Raw genomic sequence first — 21,509 nt, 5'->3', positions numbered from 1 at the left:
AAAAAAAAAAAAAGAACTTCTTCCATTTACCCCAGTCCTTCCTGGGTCTTATGAAGATGGGTCTGAGCTGTGTTTCCCTTTATTAAATAATCTTCGATGGCACTATGAAGCCTTTGCTGTATTCCAGGTATTGTCCTTGATTTATGTTTGCTAGCCTGTGTGATCCAACACAGATGGATCATCAAACATCATTTGACAGATGGAAAAAAATCAAGACATTAAGTAACTCCAAAATCAGAAAGTTAAAAAGAAAGTATTATTGAGCCCTAGTCACCATATTATATTCACACATAATAAGAAGAAGTTATTGGCTTAGTTCACAAATTGAGGTTGAGCCCTTTAGTCTGGTATTTTTAGAATCCTCGGCAGACCTGATCTGCAGTGTGCACGTCAGGTCAGTGAGCCCCATCTGTATTATTTCTGTGGCTCAATTGATGTTTACCATGTTTTTAAAAATGGATTCCCTACTAATTCACTACTAAGATGACCCAAATCACAAGGGTTGTGGCTTTTATACAGCCAAGGTATAAAATAGGCATAAAATCAGGGATAATGTTTCTTCCTGCACCTGTTAACTGACAGATGGCTGGAACACTGGTTTTAGATAAACTCCTTAATGGTGGATACAATTTCTCCCACAGCATTGTATTTCACTCTGTATTTCTTGTTCTTATTTTCTAGGGAGGTGCATTTGTTGAAATTTTTAGCGCTCAGGGGAAAAATCCTGGAGCTAAATGGAAGATCTCGGGCAGTCCGTCTGTGATTTGGAAAGTAAGTGTTAGAAATTAAGAGTCGAATCCTGGGAAGAAATAAGAGGGAAGGTTATAGAGAAAAGAGGCCTCGCTCAGACTTCAGAACTGATTTTCTTGTTCTTTTACCCTCAAAGGCTCCTTAGCTAGTTAAGACTGTCACATGGTGTGTCACTGCTTTGTATCTTTTGGGTCCTGCTTCATCATTTTAGGTGACTTTGATGTCTGAAGAAAGTCTCTCTAAGCTGTGGGCCTCTTGGTTTCCTGATTTCATCCTCTCTAACACCCTCCTCCATTCTATTGCAGCCTTACCCTTCCCATCCTAGCCTCTGCCTCATCACCACAAACAGCAGGACCTCAGAAATTACCAAGGGAGACCCAGAGACATCCTTCTCTGACCCCAGTCTTTGATTCTTAAGGCCACTTGTTCGGGCCACCCCCCCCCCCGTGTTTGTTCTTCAGTCCAATGGGGACCTTCAGGCCACAGACTCTTGTTTCCCCCACGTCAGGTGTGAGGTTTAGTTACCTTCTCTGAGGTCTCTCTTTCTCTCCACTGCAGACACTAATGTGTTTCAGTTACTTTCCAGTAAAGACCTTGAATGCCTTTGCTTTAGCCTATCATGACACTGGCCTGGCTAGTCCCTGTCAGATCCCTAGTCATTCTTTTGCCTCTATCTAGGTGTCTCAATATGTTGGGAGAAAATACCTATGGCCTTTCAGATTGACAGCACTATAAAGCCAACCCCAACCATCCAGAAAATGATCCTGTTACATTCTTGTCCATCTCCAAAATGAGCTTTTCTTGTTATCTTTGCTTTCCAACCAGCAAACTGCCGATTTTCAATCCCATCTCACAACCAGGGCATGCCCCCCCTCAGTCACCAGAAACTGACACCCCCATGTCCTAGGGAAATCAGGTGGAAGCCAGTCCTGCCTGCTGCAACTATACCTAAAAGCCTGTCTCCATCCATATCCTTTTGTCTCGTTTAAAAGCAAGAGACCAGCCGGGCGTGGTGGCACACACCTTTAATCCTGGCACTTGGGAGGCAGAAGCAGGCGGATTTTTGAGTTCGAGGCCAGCCTGGTCTACAAAGTGAGTTCCAGGACAGCCAGGGCTATACAGAGAAACCCTGTCTCGAAAAACCAAAAAAAAAAAGAGGGGGGGGGGAGAGAGAAGGAGGAGGAAAGAAAGAAAGAATGAAAGAAAGAGCAAGAGACCAATGTCTTCAAGGGAAAAATACCTACTGATGAAACTTAAAACTTAAAACTACCATTAAGTGTTTAATATTTGTCAAGTATAACATTAAACACATTGCACAATGTTCTATAAGGTTAGTGAGACTTAGTGAGAAAATAGCTACATGCCCCTCTGATAGGTGGAAATATTAAGGCATGGAAGGACAAGGATGGGAATTGTTTAGTTGGTACCCTGAATGAGGGAGAAGGGCCATTCAGTGAGCTTGCACCAGGGAAGTCGGGGAGCCTTTCCCAGGCCAACCCAGCACTGAGCTCTGCTGTGGTTTGAAGATAAATGTATCCCCGCAGGCTCCCAAGTTTGAATACTCGGTCTCAACCTGGTGCTGTTTGGAGAGGTTGTAGAATCCTTGGGAGGTGGGGCAGAGATCTAGTAAGTTGGCCACTGGGACTGGGCATTTGAAGGTTATCCTTGACCCTAGCCTTTCATTCCTTACCCTGCTTCCTGTCTGCCATGAAGAAGCTCTTTCACCGAAATGCCACCACTACAATAGTTTGCCCAGGCTCGTGGGCCCAAGGAACTGTGGATTAAAACCTTTGAAACCCTGACCTTGTGATAAATACTGCTTAGCTTTCAGTTGTTTGTGTTGGATATGTCATCACAACTGCCCAGAATAGCTAACACGAGTGCTAAGAGTCAACCAGGCATCAAGTGAGGCTGGGGTACAGAAGAGCATTCCAAGCAGAGAGAGAAGTCCAAGTGGAATCCCTTGTACAGGAACTAAGAGAGCTGCTGGTGCCAACAGGAAGTGTTGTTGGGTACAGACCAGCATATAAGTGCTTTGTGGCTGTGTTGAAAGTTTGAGTGAACTGTTGAAAAAATTTAAATATAGGCCCAGCATGTACACGAGTAAAATTAATAATGCACTTGGTCCATGTGTGTTCATTGCAAATGATTAGGGGATTCTATTACAGTAGACACTACATGGACTTTTTATTGCAGAATTCTTTTTAAAGGAGATTTATTTGTGTGTGTGTGTGTGTGTGTGTGTGTGTGTGTGTGTGTGTGTGTGTGCAGAGAAGACAGAATCTGATCCCCTGGAGGCATAGGTGGTTGTGAGCTGTCCAGCATGGGTGCTAGGAACTGAACTTGGGTCCTCTAGAAGAGCAACAAGTGCTCTCCACTGCTTAGCTATTTCTCCAGCCCCTTTGCTTAACTTTTTAGATAACCTTAATTGTTACATTTTAATTTATATTGATTTTAAATAAATTATATTTAGAATTTTCAAAGTTACAGGAGATGTGAGTAATAATTAATTAATTCTATTTGAACCAGTCCTGAAAGCAGAGAAGGTGTAGTGTGAATTCAGCACTGGTTAGGTATTTTCTTCTGCTGTGGCATGGGGTGGTAATCAGCCATGTACCTAGATGGAGATGTGCACAGGAAGCAAGAAGCAGCTCTACCCCAAACCAGATGAGTGGCTTTGCAATCCCTGACATTGAAGAACTTTTTTTTTTTTTTCATTTGGAGGGATGATATTTTCACACAATAAGAAATTAGCCATGTGGTTAGTGTGGTTTTATGTTCCATCCACATCAAGTCTCAGGAAAAAAAGCATCATCAAAGATTGAGTCTAATTTTAAATCTCTTGGAAGAGGGAGAGGGAGAGGGAGACCGAGGCTCTTTCCTATTGATTTGCAGTTCCAATTTTATAGAAGAATCCAATTAAGCCACTTACTACTGTTTCCATTTTGTTCCGTAGGAATTTGATAAAGAAGTTAAAAGTTTTGTATTTGTCCTGGAAGGCAGCAGCCAAACCAACAGAATCCAGTTACCAAAGGAGAATAAGCAAATCCGTGAGTAAGACTTCTAATATTGCACCTTAACGTTTGAGAGAGCTACGCTTTGTGTCTTAGAAGCAGGCATACTGGTAAGACTTCTGTGGCAGCTGCTGGTGTGAAGTCATGTGATATTTTTAATGTGGAAATAAGCTGTACGTCATGCACTTTAGAACAAATCCTGCCCCACTATCTTGTTGAAATTCAAAACTATCCTAAGACCTAGACGTTTATTTGAGTAGACACTTAGTATAATAATATTTTTGAGCCTAACTCTGCCTGAGGAATTTTCATAACACTGCTTTACAGCTGAGCTAATAAACATGGGGTTCTTAATAGAAAATCAGGGTAAAGGTGAAATTTTGACATGAATTCAGGAGTTCTCCTATAAGTTACAAGGACTTCAGTTTTTTAAAGAATTAAAAAATGATAAAAATAATTTATATAAGACATTATTAGTTACAATAATTGACAAACCTTTAGGAATATTAATATCTAATAGGTATCAATGTTATTTAACAGACAGCTGCAGTAATTGATTCCAGTGTGAAAATTAGTAACATCATTTTAAAGCAGACAGAACACTGGGAGATACCTTAGAGGTATGACCCAGAGGGGCAGTTGTTGGCAGTGAGTAGGTTGGAATTTAAGACCGTCACCAGATTAGGCTTTCAATAAAGTGATGTAACTTGAGTAATGTAATAATGTATTAATATAGCCAGACTTTTCATGAACCATGTCCTATCAGTTAAATGTAGATTTCTAATATCTTGTAGAAATAAATAGGCAGTTCTCTTTTGCGTTTACCATGGACCTCATCTTCATTCATTAAGAACATTTATTGAGTGACTTCAAGTAAAGCTTAGTGACAGAGCACTTACCTGTAGGCTCCTGGGCCTGGGCTCAGTGCCTGGCAACAGAAAACAAAACCTACTTAAAAAGAGCATCTACTGGGCACCTTCCAGCACCAGGCACTGTGAGAAGACATGCTGTTCACACTTGATATCTAATTTTAATTTTCTTTGTAAACTGTACAGATTCTAGGCTTTATGTACCATTTCAAGCACTACATGACATCCTAAGTTTCTAAGCTGGGAATCAAGCCATCCAAATTATAGATGGAAGATGACTTAATTTAATATAAGAAATTGACCTTGAATGAGAATAGATAATTATTGTTAAGATTTTTAAATTAACTTGCTGCCATAAGTAAATACGGCTTCCTCATAGGTGTGATTGACAGCAGGTGCTTTGTCACTGCTGTTTTTCATTCATATGTATATATATATATTTGTATTTGTGAGTGAAGTGACCTGAGAGAAGTCAGGATGCATGTCTGCAACTGTAGTTTTTCTGAAGAGAGAGAGGCGCAGTTCACCTGTTTCAGATACCGACTTTATGAAACAGACATTCTAGGAACTTGGCTGTTTGAGGCTGGAGAGTCTGTTTTGCCATTATTGCTGGACTTGTAAAGACAGTTCGACTGCCTCCTAGTCCGCCTGCATCTATGGTTGTGGTACTGATGGCATCATTCAGTCCTAGCAACTTTCTCTTTGGCTCTGAGAAACTGTCCTTACTTTACCGAGGTGACTCCCCTTCTGCCCCTTCTCTATTCTTGTTCAGGTTTTTTTGGCTTTTTTCCCCCTTAATTTTCTCAGAAATCTAGTTTAATGTATTATAATTACCTCTTTAAATGTAACGATGATGGCTTTTAATTAGAAGAAACAGAAGAATCTTCTAATGTATTTCTTATACAATGCCCTGCCATTAAAAATTAATCTGGCATTCCCATAACATGTGCAGCAGTGTAACAAATGAAACAGTTTACATGGTCTCCCTAACACTAATGCCTTTTGCATGAGCTCTTTGGAAGTTTTGATAAGAGAAGTTCACAGTTATTTTTACTTGTATAAAATGACCTTGTGTGTGAGGTTGGTATGGGTAAACTGAAATTAGAAAGCATGTCTTGAATAGAGGAAAAGTGGCTTTCAATTAGCATCTTAATTGAGTTCAATTATCATTATGTATTCCTATTTTAAGAATAAACATACACTTTATGCAAACTTGACATTCAATAGTTCACTTGGGTTTCTGACAGTATTACTTACAAGAAAGTTTCATAATGAAATTATATAAGTTTACTCCTAAATAGTAACATTTCCAAATTAAATTGTTCTTGATGAATCCAAAATAAATAAATCCTAAATAAACCCATTGTGTTTTAAGTTGTTATTATATTTATTTATTATTGTGTGAATATATGCATGCACCACGGTGTGCATGAAGTTCAGAGGAAAACTTGAGGGAATCCTTTCTCTCCTTCCATCGTGTGAGTTCTGGGAATGGAACTCAGGTCGTCAGCTTGGCAAGCGGTTTCTCTGAGCCTCCCTGGAGCCCAGGGCTGCTTTATAAAGTAACATAAGAAACTGAGCATGAAAGATAATTAGTTTTAAATTTTTTAAAAATTAATTTGCTGTCATAAGTAAATCATGACTTCCTGGTAGTTCATAGCTGGGTGTTTGTTACTTAGTGTTTGAAATGGTATGTATATAAAGCCTAGGATCTGTACAGTTTATAATGGAAATTAAAATTACAAGCCAGGTACCAACAGCACATCTTTCCACAGGGCCTGATGCATGGAAGGTGCTCAGTAGATGTTCTTTGTAATATGTTTTGTTTTGTGTTGCCAGGGATCAAACCCAGGCCCATGTACCTTTTAGGTAAATAAAAGGACCATTAAATAAAGGAGCATGTGACACTGATTATCACATTGCATACTTCTCCAGGGAGTTAATCATCATCTTTGAAACCTCTAACTCCAAGATGACATGCAATTGATGTTCAATAAGTTTGTTAAATTTGCCACAATAAGAAACTTTGACAATTCTGTTTCTAATTTCTAACTGTAAGCATCTGTCCTTGGTAATGACACTTTAGTGTATCATTCACCAGTTAGATAAATCTCCGCCACCCTTCAGCATGGACTGTGTTCTATGGAGCTGCCCAAGTGAGAAGCATCACTGTTAGACACAAATATCCAGTAGGGACTCAGTATCCAAGAGTTACGTTCAAAGTCATTGGTTTCCCCGCTGAATCATTTGAATCAAATCGTGTGTGTCCTGCCTTCTGTATCCCTATAGCCTAAGTTCAGCTGTTCTGAAAGATGAGGATGGCTTCTTGTGGTTCCCCCAGGCCTCCTACTGCTACTTTGCTATTCTTTTTAAATTATGTCTTGCTCCATTTCAAACCCTTAAGTGACTGTGATCTCACCATTGTATTAAACGTTCTTAGCAGAGTGAATGGTCCTGTGTTCCCGAACTAGTGGCAGGTTCTCAGCCCGCCTTCACCTCTGGGAGCACCTGAGAGAGATGGGGCCTCCTTGATGGGCTTGTCTCGCTTCCCTCCCAGGATATTGCAAAGCTTCCTTCTTCCTACCATATACCAGACTGTTGATACACTTCTGTCTTTCCTCCTCTCCTGTCACCTCCCGAATGACACAGTGCCCTGGACTTATGTTCAGTCTGGAGCCACATGTTCTCCCTGGTTATCAGCTTCAGGATGGTGGATTTTTAATGCCATTTCCATCTAAACTCCAGTCTTGCAGTCAGGTGTTTACTGGTCTATTTTCCTGGACTGCCTAAGAGTAGTGTATATAAAGTGCAGTTCCTGGCCAAGGCTGCTCAGAATCCCTCTCCCTGTCTAGGCTGCCTCATTTAAGTTGTTAGTAAATATGTTAGTAAAATGTCTTTTCAACTGAGGAGACCAAAATTTTTCATTAAACCAGCTTCTATTTTCTTTATTCTCTTGTTGAACCCATTGAAAAGATATTGTTGGTACTGATGAAAAGATTGAAACTGCTTGCTTCTTACCCCTTGGTGCTGCTCACCACACTCTCTCAGGCATGGATTATTGCAGGTACTCTCTACTAGGGCGCTCTACAGTCTGTTATCAAATTAGCCAGGGTAGACCCTTCAGTTATGAGTAACGTGTGCATCTTGTTATTCCTCTCCTGAAAACCATCCCATTTCTTAAAAATAATTTCTCTACAGGAATATAAACTGTCCGGATCCCTCTTAACTCTCTGGCTTTCTCTCTGAAAGAGTATTTCTCTGGCCTGTGTTCCATCCCTTCAAGTCGCGTTGTTATTTTGAAATCTAGCAGTCTCCTCTTTCCCAGCCTTTCCAAGCATCATCTCTTGAGTGAGGCCCAATGTGTTTTTCAGTATTTAAAAGAAAAAGAAATAGGGGCTGTATCCCTTTAACAAGGAATTTCTATTTTATGTACTTGATGGTCTTTTTAAAGCTAATAAGTTCTATATTCAGTGTTACTTGTCATGTACTCAGGTCATACCTGTGCTTCATACTGCATCTGTGATTCAGCCCATCTCCACTTCCTGCCCTGCCCTCCTGCCATGAACAACACTGATGGTGGTGATGTGTTAGAGCTTTCATTGGTTTTCCAACCAATATCAGAAAGCAAACTCCACTGTCAGGAACAGTTTATTTTGTCTCATATACAATCAAGTCAGTCTGTATTGAAGAATTTCATAAATGAGTGGCTTCCCACTGGTTTTAGGTTGCCCCGTGTCTTTCCCATAGCCTTCAAGGCTTCGAATGATTGGATTTCAGATCTATTCTTTTCCCTCTTCAGCATCTTATGCCAGCTGACTGAACATTCTGAGGTTCGATCCAGCTGCTATAGCCTTCCCCATGGACATCCCTCCTCCACTGTAAGGTGGACTGCCTCCCCTACAATCTGTTTCCCTCCCCTCGCCTGGCCAAGGCCTGTGTATTCTTCCAAGCTCCATTCCTGGGGTGCTTCTTGAAGACTACCTTCACTGATCATCTCTGTCCCCTCAGGCACTGAGAGTTAAATGCTGACCCTTGGCCTTCTCATCTGTGAAACCGTATTGCACATTGTAAGATGTCACAGATTTTTGCCAGTCTTACTACAAAAGCTTCAGCAAGTTTTGTGAACAGTATATGATCAATAATCTTTATTAAATGATAAAGGTAACTCATACAAATGATTCTTTGAGGTATAGGTGGAAATTATTAACCCACTTTTAGGGATGAAAAGGAAATTAAAGATTAAGGCTGAGTCTGGAACTATGGACTGAGTTCATCCTGAGTTTTCTGGGCAGTGAGGCGGCCTCATCCCACTTCTTGGATGACATAATCCTTGTAAAATGTATGTGGCATATGCACTCTTTCATTTGCTCTAATTAAACAACTATAAAACCACTGCTTAAAACTATCAGTATTTTACAAGTTGAGTGTGTTTTTCAGTATTTAAAAGAAAAAGAAATAGGGGCTGTATCCCTTTAACAAGGAATTTCTATTTTATGTACTTGATGGTCTTTTTAAAGCTAATAAGTTCTATATTCAGTGTTACTTGGGTGATTTTAAATACAATGCAGGCATGAAGAGTTTAAATTTCCTAGGCCAGGGGAACCTATACTGTGATGGAGTTTATTTAGCATTGCTGATGTACAGATTCAGCCTGTCAAATAGAATCAAAGCTCTCTTACCTTTGTCAGACTAACACCATGCATGAAAGCCTTTTGGAACCCAGAGCCTTGGTGTGTGAGAATATTGAATGGCAGAGTGCCTTGTCTAGAGGAAAGGGGTCTCTCCTTTCTAAAAATGCCCTTTTACGTGGACCTCTGTGTGTGAAGGGAACAATATTGATTCCATGAGCTTTGTGGTATACATTAGGGACCTTTTAAGGGGTGATTTCATTTGATCTGCTGTTCTCCAAGCTCTATTTACAGCTGAGACCACTGTGGAATGACACTACACTCATATAGACCAATCAGTGCGCGAGCCAGAGTGGCTGGCTGACGGGGCTTATTTGAAGTAACCTCAATCCCCATTTCACATTGTTTTTGTGGGTCAGAGCTCTGGTTGCCACATTGGGTCTGTCCATAAGTGTGGTAGAACACATTCCTAGAGAATTGTCTAGGTTAGAGCCTCTTCCAGGCCTTCCTCTCCTCATTTCTGTTCTGCTTACCTTAGAACTTTCCTCTCAACACATTTATGAGCTTGGGAATTTAAAAGAACTTATTCTTATATAAGTGATGGAAATATTAATAAGCATTAGTAAACATATTTGGCCAATTATTTTTTTTATAGAAAATATTGGGATAAAACATAGATGTGGCATATATTGCTCAGGAATGTTGTAAAAGGGTTTACAACGGAAATCACAAACCAGAAAGTCTTTGTATGAAATGATCAATAACATTGTATTGCTGAAGTAAAATATTTAAATTTATTTCATTTACTGTTAGAATAAATAAAACATATTATCACCTTAAATCAGTTCCTTTTCTTAGAGTTCTATGTCTGTCTGTCTGTCTGTCTGTTGGTCTCTCATCTCTCTCTCTAAGTCTCTCTGTCTCTGTCTCTCTCTCTTGTCTGCCCCCCTCCCGTGTGTGTGTGTGTGTGTGTGTGTGTGTGTGTGTGTGTGTGTACACGCACGTGCACTAAATCCAGCTTTGTACACATTGAGCAAGCATTCTAGCCCATAGACAGGCTCTGAACCTGAGGATGACCGTGACTTCCTGATTGATCTTCCTGCTTCTACTTCCCAACTGCTGGATCGCAGATGACCACAGTCACACCTGTTCTTCCTTAAAGTCTTCTTTTCTGACTGAGCTTTTGGGTCATAGACAAAGTTAAAGACATCTCTATGTTCTACACAATCCTTTGTATACAATGCAGATTTGTTCCTAACCTGTCTATTTCAGGAGGTGTGAACCTTGTGAGGTTTGTTGTCATTTTTTCTTTCATCAAGATTTGAACCCAGCATCTCCTGTGTGCCCTGGCTGCCAAATTCTTCTACCATCCACCTCTATCAATACCCTAAGAAGGACAGCACTAACACTGCTGCTTAAAAGCACAGTTAATTGGGAGACCAATCAGAATTTCAGAACCTTAGAGGGAAGGAATTAAGTGACCTGTTGTAGAACTGTAAAAATCAACTGACTTTATTTAAGCAGTTACAGACTTTAGCTATCCAAAGTGCCACATGGGTTGGTTTTTCTCCAAATATTTTTATCCATATGAAACTAGTGATAGGGAATAAAAGCTATCAGTACTCAGTGAGCCTTAATTAAGAGCACGTTAACGAAGGACTGTAAGTGAGACTGTGCTCCTTCACCCAGCTCACTGTGGACACTGCTAAGACCATATGACCTAGATCTGCTTCACTGCACCTCCTGCTGTACTTGTCATAATTAAAATCGCTCTTCTTGAGCTGCTCTTCTTTATTGAGTTGTTTAGTAAGACTATAAAACCTGTCAGTGAATGAAAATAATGGCCACACGTTTTTATGATCATGCTGATAGCAATCTGTAGTTCAGTTTTAAGTATGTGTGTGCGTGCGTGTGTGTGTGTGTGTGTGTGTGTGTGTGTGTGTGTGAATGAGAGAGTGAATAAAAATCTTGGTTTTGATTTTCATGAAAATTTCACCAGTGCCCCAAATGGGATTTTAAATGGCAGCATTGGTTGCCGTTTGATTCAGTTGTCCCAGTCTTCAGCTTTCAAGTCAGGTTATAAATTACGCATGTGTTACTGTAGGCCTGTCCACTCCTGTGGTACTAAGCTTTGCAGTGACTGTGTGTGTTTATGTGTGCATACAAGTGGCCTGAATATTTCACTATGTATTTTTTCTCTCTCTTCTAGTTGGACTGATCCAGAGGTTTCTTGTGCTTCAGATTTATATACCCCTGGGACAGGACTTCTCCACTGAATTACTGTAAGATATACAGGCTTCTTTGAATGTTTTATGTGCATTAGACATTTGATCAATTGAAGCAGTACAAACATTAATTGCAAGTGGCAGGTTTTTTTTTTTTTCATTAAATAGTAGTGACTTACCAGGTTGGCATGAAGTAATTAAGATAATTTAATTGTATGTCTCGGATATCGCTGTACTGTGTCATTTCTTGGGAGGAAGATGGCTGGTCTTACCTGTTTCAGGAGATGTGACAGATTATGATTTTACTTTGTCCTGTGTCTTAGCAGAACTATAGTTGGCTTAACAGTGATCGAAAGACTTCCTAATACTATTTACTGTAGTTCTGACATATTGGTTCATTTTGTGAGTGTAGAAATGGCTTGAAGTCTGTTTATTTTCATTGACCTTGCAAGATTGTCTAGCAAAAGCAAAAAAAAATAAAAATTACTTTTAGTCAGTTGAACTATGTGTTGTATGAAATAACAGTAGTAATACAAATTACATTTAATTTGTAGTTTCATACAGAATTGAATATTTTCTAAGATTTCATTGATGAATTTATGCATTTTTTAAAAACCATAACATGGTTTGCTTTGTTTTTAATAAAAAGCTATATACAGTTTAAGCTTAGGCATTTGTCTTCCATCCTGGACAAAAGTGAGTTGCTAATAAACAGTTTTGTTCTAGCTTTATCAGTGCTCAATGCAAACTAAAGGAGAAAGAGAGAGGGGGAGGGAAAGAGAGAGAGAGACACAGAGAGACAGAGACAGACAGACAGAGAGACAGAGGGACAAAGAGAGAGAGAGAACACATTCTTAGTTTATGAGAGTTATTACTTCCTCCCTGTGCCCGCTAGGGAATTAGTGACTTTTAAGCTGTCCAAGGATCTGACTTTTAGCTTTCAGGCGAAGCCTTGTTTCTTGAATAAAACAGATAAATGGAACACCCTTCACTTAGGTTTTACTCAACTTTAAGGCCCTGTGAACTTGTAAGATCTTCTTTTATTGTCTTCCATAGCCACCACCATTCTTTAAAATAGTTCTTAGAGAAGACCAACGCATCATTTGATGCTCTTATGCACCACTTCCTGGTTTCTGCGGAAAGAACATTCATGGGACTCTAAAAGCCCAGAAAGTGCCGCTGAAAGCTTTATTTGCAGCACAGGAGAGTGATTTCTGCATTGAAAGAAAGCAAATTATGTTTCAAAGTTGTAAGGCTATTTACATATAGATCCGATTCTGCTTTGCTTTTTACCCGGATCTCACCATCCACACTTTGAGTTTCTTCTAAGCAGTTTTAAAGGTGTTCCTAGTCAGCCTTTCAATCAGAGACCTATGAGTCCCTTGGCTGGGCCTTAGAACAGGATTCCTTGCAAATGAGACCTCTTGTTTTCTTGGTAAAATTAAGCTTTATTTGTGCATAAGCATTTGAGCACATCACCCTAGGCTAGGTGACACACTGTCTTATTTAATTTAAATGACGAAGCTTTAATTATTAAAAAGCCAACAGGTATTTTTAACCTGGTCCTAGCAGGAGAGAAGGTGCTGCCTAAGTCAGCCCAGCTACTCTTTGCTGCCATATTGCTGGTGCTCTTGGCTCGTTTCAGTATGGGAAGCAGTTTTGAGATGAGTCGCGATTAATGATTAGATTGCAAATTTGGTTCACTATAATCATTGATTTCTATGTTCTCATGTCCACATGGAAAGTGAGTTGGTTTTCTAAATGATTTTGGTTTTGTAATTTAGGAAAGTAAGTTCTCCTGGACAAATAGTTAAAATTATTCAGTGGCATGGGTGAGTACTCTCTGTCCTGACCAGACTGTGTCCGTTTATCTTATGTGGACAGAATTTGTTACTGATAGTCAAAAGAGTCTGTTTCATGCAGAAATGACAGGGACCATGTTTTCAACAAAAGGTAGACAGAATAATAAGTATAGACTTTCCTTCTAATACGTTTTCCCCCCTTGCTTTAAATGAAAGGGCTTTCTTTCAGTACCCTTCCTGTTGCAGTGTTCCTAGCAGCGTAGCCCTAGGCTATTTTAAATAATACATTTCTCTAACAAGCTTGGAAAGTCACCTAGCAGAACCATATCTGGCTTCTAAATTTCTCCTTTGTCAGATCAGGGGAAGGCATTTTGTTTCACAAAGGTTTTTGTTATACATCAAGAGCTTTTCATAAGTGTAATCTTGCCTGCTAGTTTAGGAGTTTAGCCATCATTTCCCCAACTCTTCTGTGTCTTTTATGCCGCCTGGATGATTTATTGTGCCCAGGAGGATGTGGTGTGCAGAAACTGGGGGATGCTTTAGAACCCGGCAGCTGCTCAGCTTGAGGGCTTCTTCATTCAGTGGGAAATTACTAAAGACCTAGTATTATCAGGCAGTCTGCTGCCCCAGGGATTTGAAATAACTTGAATCTGTGCTGGTCTCCCCACCCTCGCTGCTGTTTTTCCTACTTTCCAAACACCATTACCATTGTCTGGGTTGTTCCAGCTTCCTCTGGAGTTCCTAGCTTCCTCCCTCTACTGTTTCCACACTGACTGCAATTACTGTGAGCTGTCACAAGAAGACAAGTGGGAATTTCCACAGGCAAGCCATAGACGAGCTCCTGGGGTCTTGCCATTCTGTCTGTGTGTCCTGGGTCATCCTCTTCTCTTCTCAGACCCTCTACTTGGAGTGTGTCCTGCTCAGGCACCGTGTCAGGCACCATGTCTTCCCATTCTCATAGCTCTAGTCCTTTCTTGAAAGCCAGGTGATGTCCCTCTTTTAGATTCCAGTGCACAATTAGTTTCTGTGCCCAACTCTTCTAAGCCAGTCCCTACTCTGAAGAACTTCTTCCAAAAGGCCGTTTGTTAATCCTCCCCTCAAACTAATTGAGACCCATCTCCTAGGCCTCTTTCTAACACCTCACTTATTTTCTTTATTGAAACCCTAAAAGAGTCTACTTATGGGCTTGAGCGATAAGAGTTTTGAGTTCCATGAATACAAGACAGTGTCTATTAGACTCAGCACACCATTCTGGCACTTAGCGGTGGTTCTGAAATATGGGTGCATGGGCAAGATGGTTGTGTACTACTGAGTAAAGAGTCTAATCTTTCCTCATTCATTGTACTCTGAGAGCAAATGATCCATTTATTTCTCAATAAATGTTAGGATGACAGAAGAACAAGTATTAATGTAGAAGAAAGGATACCGACAGATCTACAGTGGAACTCTGGGAAACGTAGTGGTAGATTATGTCATTTGTCTTACCTATGGAGTAACAGTAACAACCCATCACAGGAACATTACAGATGCTATGTGAGAAGATTAATGCAAAGTAGCAATGGTTTCTACTTATTAAACATGATATATCTAGGAGTTACATTATCATTCTAGATAGTTTGCTTAGTTTAGTAAACATAAAAAATAAGCTGCTTGGCTGGTCATAACTCTTAGCCATTTGATTAAGCTGAAGTCTAAAAGATGAAGGGACTGGCTGGTTAGTGCGTATAGTCCTACTCATTCCTGGGGTTCAGATGCTTAGTTTATGGTGAGCACCTGTGCTCCACATCACTGCCCTATCCTTACTTGCCATACAGTGATAGTAGATATGCAGAAAATCCTTCATTTGAATCTTACCACAAGATGAAGGTGCAAAGCCTCGTACGTATGTCTTCAGGGCTTTCTCATAACAGTGTCATCAGAGAAGGAAAAGGCTTTCTTACTGGGCTCTTCCCACTTCACTCCTGTGAAGGAAATAAATGATTGACTTGAACTTTTTGCTATTTTTGATCTTCCTATTAATCTTTTGGGAAAAATCAAGAGCACAACCTGTTTGTTGATTCTTTACTATGGTTTCTGTATAGACCTCTATTTCTTTTAAATATCAAAGAGCAATATCATTCAATGTCTTGTACTCATGGCTAAGATGGCTACAGACCATCACAAGATTCAAGGAGAGTTTCACTGTCCCAGCACATGTATTTAGCTCTGTAGTAGCAGGATCCTTCCTGAACTTTTCAGTATGGGTATTGGCCTACAGTTTTGCTGTCAGTATGTCTCCTACTTTTTAACAAAGGTCATTTTGACTTGCATCATTTGTGGTATTCATTGCAGTTTTCCAAAGTATTTTAGTGTAACTATGCCCAACTGACCTGGCTAAACAACAGCTTTGTAAAACTTTTCCTTTTGTAACTTTCCACACAGTGTTGTGATGCACTCTTGGCCAGCAGTTGTAGGTGCTAACACCCGGCACTCAGGAGGAACCCCCAACCCCCCGAACCTGCGCTGTTGGGGAAGCTCTAACTGTATCTCGAATAGAAATCCACTGTTGCTCTCCTTCACGCCATCAATCATACCAAATGATTTTGCATTCATTTGAGCAGACACTATTGAGCTGCGTGAGTTCTTTGCTCTGTCCTGATTCTGCCATTATCTCGGTGAATCCTGAGAATTTGGACTTTTTTGTTGCCAGTGATTTGACTTTTTTTTTTTTTTTCTAGCCAGATCAGCCAGTTCTTTTTTCAGTATGTGGGGTGAAAACACTGTGAAAGCCCATGTGTTAGACTTGATGTGCTATTGGTAGAGGGAGGTTTAGGTTCTCAGCCCACGGGTCTTGGAGGATGTTGTTGCTACAAGGCTTCATATATTAGGCCTTCAGCTGTTGAGGGTGTTGCTTGTGAATCTGACAAAGGAAATACTAGGGTTTTGTTTGTTTGTTTGTTTGTTTGTTTTTTTAAGAAAGATCCCTAAAAGAGTGTGTAGCTTCAGCATCCTTCGATGGCACACTGCAACAGTTTGACACTGAAATTGTATCTGAATAGAACCTAGAATTAAAGCTGCAATTTATGTTTATTCCAGAATTTTTCTATTGTGTTACCTATCCCAGGTGCATAGCCTTGGGCATGATGGCTACAAGTGCCTCGCCGTTCTTCCTCAGTACATGGGAATAGGAGATGGTTATGGTCATAGTTAATTGTAGACAGTGTTTCTCTGTCTTTCCTAAGAAATTTTAGGGCCGTGTAGACTTCAAAGCTGCCTTTCCCAACTCTATATTATAGAAAATTGAAGCATACAATCAGATAAGGCTAACTTAATGAAAGTTTCACTCTCATGACCTTTTCTATTCTGTACTTAGTGAAGCAGACAGAGAAGTCAGAAAAGACTTTGTACTGCTTTTGCCTGCCTTGACCATGTCAGAAATAGCAGACCTGCTTGTAGATTCTCTCCTGTTCCCTTCCTACACCTGACATCATTTTGGCTTCTGAAAGCCAGCAAAATTGAGAGAATACCTGGATTTGGTATCTTCAGGTCAGAGTGACATTGGCAAAAGCTTTTGAGATTGTCTCCATTTAACCAAGCACAAGCCATTGAAGGAAATTTGCTTTCTTATCTCTTTGGTCATTTTGATGCCTTCCCTTGAAAAGCATAATGGTCACTGTCTCATTCCCAAGTTACTTGTAAAAAGAGACGGTATCCAAAGTATTATATTATCCAATGAAATCCTTCTTCCTTCTGTGAAATCTTTTGTTACCACCTGTAAACTGCCTCCGACTGGGGAAATGGCAGCAGCAGCTCACTTTACACAAGTGCCGTCTACTGGAGCAGCAGTGCATGCTTCTTTATCATTCTGAATGCATCTCAGATCTCATCCTATCTTCTATTTTTTTCTTTTCAAAATCATCAGTATTTAAATCTCATTATTTTAATTATGTCCAATTAAATGTACTTGCATAATCAGTACACTTTGTTACATGCATTAGTAAAGAGAGCACTTTAAGAAGCTTCGCATACTGGCTTTCTCAACGTATTAAATTTGCATGCCTTAAAATAGGTTTCATGTAGAAGTTTTACATAACACTTGTGACAGGTATATAAATCAGGTGTCATATGCTTTACTTGTTAAACATGCTTATAAAAGGTTTTTCCTCATGTCTTAATTTGGCTTCCTTTATTTATTTAAATTATTTTGTAGCACCCTTTATGTAACCAAGATATGTGTCCAAAATGAAAATGAAATACCAGCAACAGAAAAATTACACATATGTATATAATTGGAAGAATTCTTATTCTGAAAAATCATAAGAAAAGGCTACACATTTTTAAGGCTTTGTGTAGTTAGTAATTGCTTCTTACAACTCACTGGTAGGCAGGATGTAAGTCAGGATCCTGTGGTCAGGGCTCCATGAGCTTGAGAGACACTGGCCATTTATTAGCATGGTGATGCTAGGCAAGGCACTGAACCCTCTGGGTATGATCACCTCATCTGCACACCAGGGAAGAGATGAATATCCACTTACTGGGATTTATAACTTTTACATCTCCTTAGATGAGAGTACAGTGATATTTAATATTTAAAGCACTCATCTGAAATACTTTAGGTTGCCTAAGAAAGTTTCATGGCACTAGTTCCTGAAGAGAGACTCCTTAAAAGAGGTTTTCCTAGGAGGTTTTTGTTACTGCGGACTTGGGGTCCTCTGCTAAAAGGGAAAGATTGGCAGGAACCAGGAGAGAGGGGAGCTTTGCTGCTGCAGTGAAGAAGCTGGATGTCTACCTGCTGGTAGCCAGAGAGCTCACATTATAGTCTCGGTACTAGCAGGGTCCAGAGGACCACACCAGGTGTGAGACCACAGATGCAGATTCTGAGGGGACACATTTGGAGACTGGAAGTTACAGGTGATTAACTGAGCTTTGTTCTCTGACACTTTGGGCTGTCCTTTACCTTCCCACATGGGATCATTTAGGATGACCTAGCAAGTACAAATCTCCCAATTCATCTCTTTTTCTTTTACTTCCTCTCAGGAGAATGAGTCTTCAATAGTTCCATCTGTCTCTCATCTATCTGTCTATCTATCTATCTATCTATCTATCTATCTATCTATCTATCTCATCTATCTATTTCATCTATCTATCTATCATATATATATATATATATATATATATATATATATATATATATATCATCTTTATATCTATCATCAGGAGATATATTTTCACTGATTTGCATCTCATTCAGTCTCACTATATTTTCTATTTATTCTGATAGTTAATTATAAATATTCAAATAAAAGTTATTTGAAATAACTACAAAAATATGGGATTTACATAGTCTTGTTAATAAAATGTGTGGTCATGTTTAAGGTTTCCATTAATGGGATATATATATATATATATATAATGTGTGTGTGTGTGTGTGTGTGTGTGTGTATCACTTATAACTCTTATAACATGAAGATGCCCTTTGCTAATATATAAGTAATATCATGGAACTTATCTGGCTTTGATTAACTTGGCAAATATAACGTACAAGGAAAATTCTTACTATGGGGAAATATCATAGCCATAGTTTTTGATTTTGAAAAAGTTTCTATTAATTATGGGTCTTTAAAAAGAAATGTATTTGTGTGTATGTGTGCATGAGGGTAGGTTCCCTGAAGGCCAGAGGCATTCAGGCAGTTGGTGAGCCATCAGACACAGGTGCTGGGAATTGAACATGGGTCCTCTACAAGAGCAGTACCCACTCTTAACTGATGATCTGTCTCTAGTGCCTAATAATGGGCATTTAAATGTATAGATTGAGATACTTAGAACATTTAGTTGAGTGCATCTTATGATAGCATCTCTGGAACCTTTATGGCATTTATGTCACAGTGGTCATCTTACTTCTGTGCCTCTACAGCTAGCCCCAACTCTAACCAGAACATGAGATATTGGAGAGCCCAGGCATACTGCATTCTGATGAGGCTATCATTAAACTTTGAATTTTTTGATCCTGTTTGTAAAATATACTGCCAAGATATTACAATAGATTGCAGCATAGCTAGTTGAACTATGTGTTACTTACAGAAAGATAACATAGTACCTCATCCATAGCAATCTGTAGATGGTAGTTTCCTGTTGTTATTTCTAAACCTTTGAACTCCTTTTGCTGTTTTCAGTTTGTTATGTTGTATGCTCTGGCAGCAGGGAGGAGGAAAAGTGTGAAGACAAAGGTGGTTCAGGGTTGGTGAGATGGTGATAGTCACATTTAGGATTCCATTANTAGAAATAAAGTTTCAGAGCTAGGTAAAAGAATGTTTAAAGTGATGTGATAATGATTTTGAAATGGGTGTGTATTACTTCTGGTACTTCAGAAAGAACCATGTAACTTTCCACTTTCAAATCTTACACACATATTGAGATGAGCATGTTTATATGTTTAGGATGAGTACAGGAGCCAGTGCCTCACCAAAAGGCCGAGATCCACAGGTATAGTTCAATCATCTCTTTAAAACTGGATAGTAAGACTCAATTAACTGAAAATGACATTGCAAGTTTTGGTCACATTCAAATTCTGTTTAAGGTAGCTGGGTATCTGCTCTACTTTAAACAATGATTGGAATCTCTATTTTAAGTTATACAAGTTGGTCTTGGGCATTCTGAGCTCCATCCAAGCTCTCTACAGTTGATTGTCACTGGGCATCATGGGCTTTTCTGGGGCTGATCCTAGCTAGCTCTCCCTACTTAGATTACTCCGTTCCCCTCACCTGCTGTAGCCACCTTGGTACTGAATTCCTCATGTACTCTCGTGTTGCTGCCTCAAGGTTTCATCCGGTTAGTTTTATTGCTTCACCTTCTACACATTAGGTATCCTCTAAAGGCAAATCAGACTGTAGACTGTGTGTTACTGTCATGCTGCAATAGAAAACCTGAGCAAAAGAAAAGGTTTTGTTTTGGTTGAGAGGGGCTACAGTCCACCATGGCAGCAAGGCACAGCAGCAGGAGTGTGAGGCCGGGCTGCCAGTCAAGAAACAGAGAAAGCAGGAGGAAGTGGGGGCCGGCATTTAACCTCAAAATTCACCCCCAGGAACAGACTTGCACCAGTAAATCCCCACTCCCCAAACAGTGGCACCAACTGAAGACTGAGTGTTCAAACATGAGCCTATGGGAGAGACTTCTCATTGGGTCATATATTGATCCTCTCAGGATATTCCCTGGGTCCTCTGCTTGTCATAAATTTCTGCTTCCTAGGTGTCTCCATAGTTGTAGACATGATGTCTTTGAAGGGAAGGACTATATCTTAGACATTGTGATCTCCACAATACCAACAACATATGCATGGTGAGTTCTTAACGAGATTGGTGGTACTGTGCTATAGTGAAATGTTTTGATAAACTGTATGTTGCTATAAGTAGAAAAAACAAGAATAAAAAGGATCACAGTAAGAAAGTAGAAAAAATTAATTAGGAAAGGGCTCTGGTCAGCTTGCCTCCCTTAGTCCTGTGTTTCTGAAAAACTAATGAGTGGCCGTAATTCCTCCCTCCACTCTCCCTCCCATGTATGAAGCAAGTTTCTCCTAGCTACACTTCACAGGATGATGACTATATCAACAGGGATGGTTACATATGGGGAAGGAGAAGTGAATTTTCTCAAAATGGTCATAAAAGTGATTTTCAAGGCTGGACTGAAGCTATGGAGCACAACATGTAACTGAGATGAAAACTGTTTCTAAGCCTGTAGTCGAACTCCCCAAAGACTACTTTAATTAAATCCAAGCAGTTTCCCTGTTTATTGGAAGACTTTAGTGATCTTACATTTTCTATCTGTTTCATACTTAAAAGGCTATTACAATAAACGGTTCAAAAACAATGACAATGAATTCTCAGTATAGTTAGAGGTGGGCTGCATTTGTTAGCAGTAAATAGAAGCAGCTGCTCTGCTTAATACACTCTCTTTCCCCAAGGTTAAATGCTAGTGATTTATAATATGGAAACAAAATATCTGAGCATTATTAAAAGTAGTACATTATTATCGATATGTACAGTGATTTCAAATAAATATACAAATCAGCCATATTGTCACAAGTGATGTCTTAGCATACATAAAAACCTTTATCAGCTCAGTTTTCAGTTATAGGCAATCCATAAATCTTACCAATTTCCTGATTTTCAATAGAGTAAAAATGCTGAGCCCCCAAAAGATTTCTCTTATCCCCTCCCTCTGTGTGTGTGTGTGTGTGTGTGTGTGC

The 21,509-nt window shown here is 39.6% G+C and overlaps 1 protein-coding gene across 1 annotated transcript in view; it reads left to right on the top strand.

Annotated features, from left to right (window-relative positions):
• C8H3orf67 (chromosome 8 C3orf67 homolog) overlaps positions 1 to 21,509 on the top strand; it is a 243,899-nt gene that overhangs the window by 3,666 nt on the left and 218,724 nt on the right. Inside the window, exons 2-4 of the mRNA XM_029541670.1 lie at positions 682 to 771; positions 3,707 to 3,800; positions 11,471 to 11,543. Of these exons, the coding sequence (XP_029397530.1) occupies positions 682 to 771; positions 3,707 to 3,800; positions 11,471 to 11,543 (257 nt within the window). The remainder of the gene's footprint in view (positions 1 to 681; positions 772 to 3,706; positions 3,801 to 11,470; positions 11,544 to 21,509) is intronic.

This window comes from Mus pahari, chromosome 8 (assembly GCF_900095145.1).
Source record: "Mus pahari chromosome 8, PAHARI_EIJ_v1.1, whole genome shotgun sequence".
Classification (NCBI taxonomy): Eukaryota; Metazoa; Chordata; class Mammalia; order Rodentia; family Muridae; genus Mus; species Mus pahari.
Note: the sequence above shows the minus strand (reverse complement) of the source record. Positions and strands in the feature narration are given on the sequence as shown.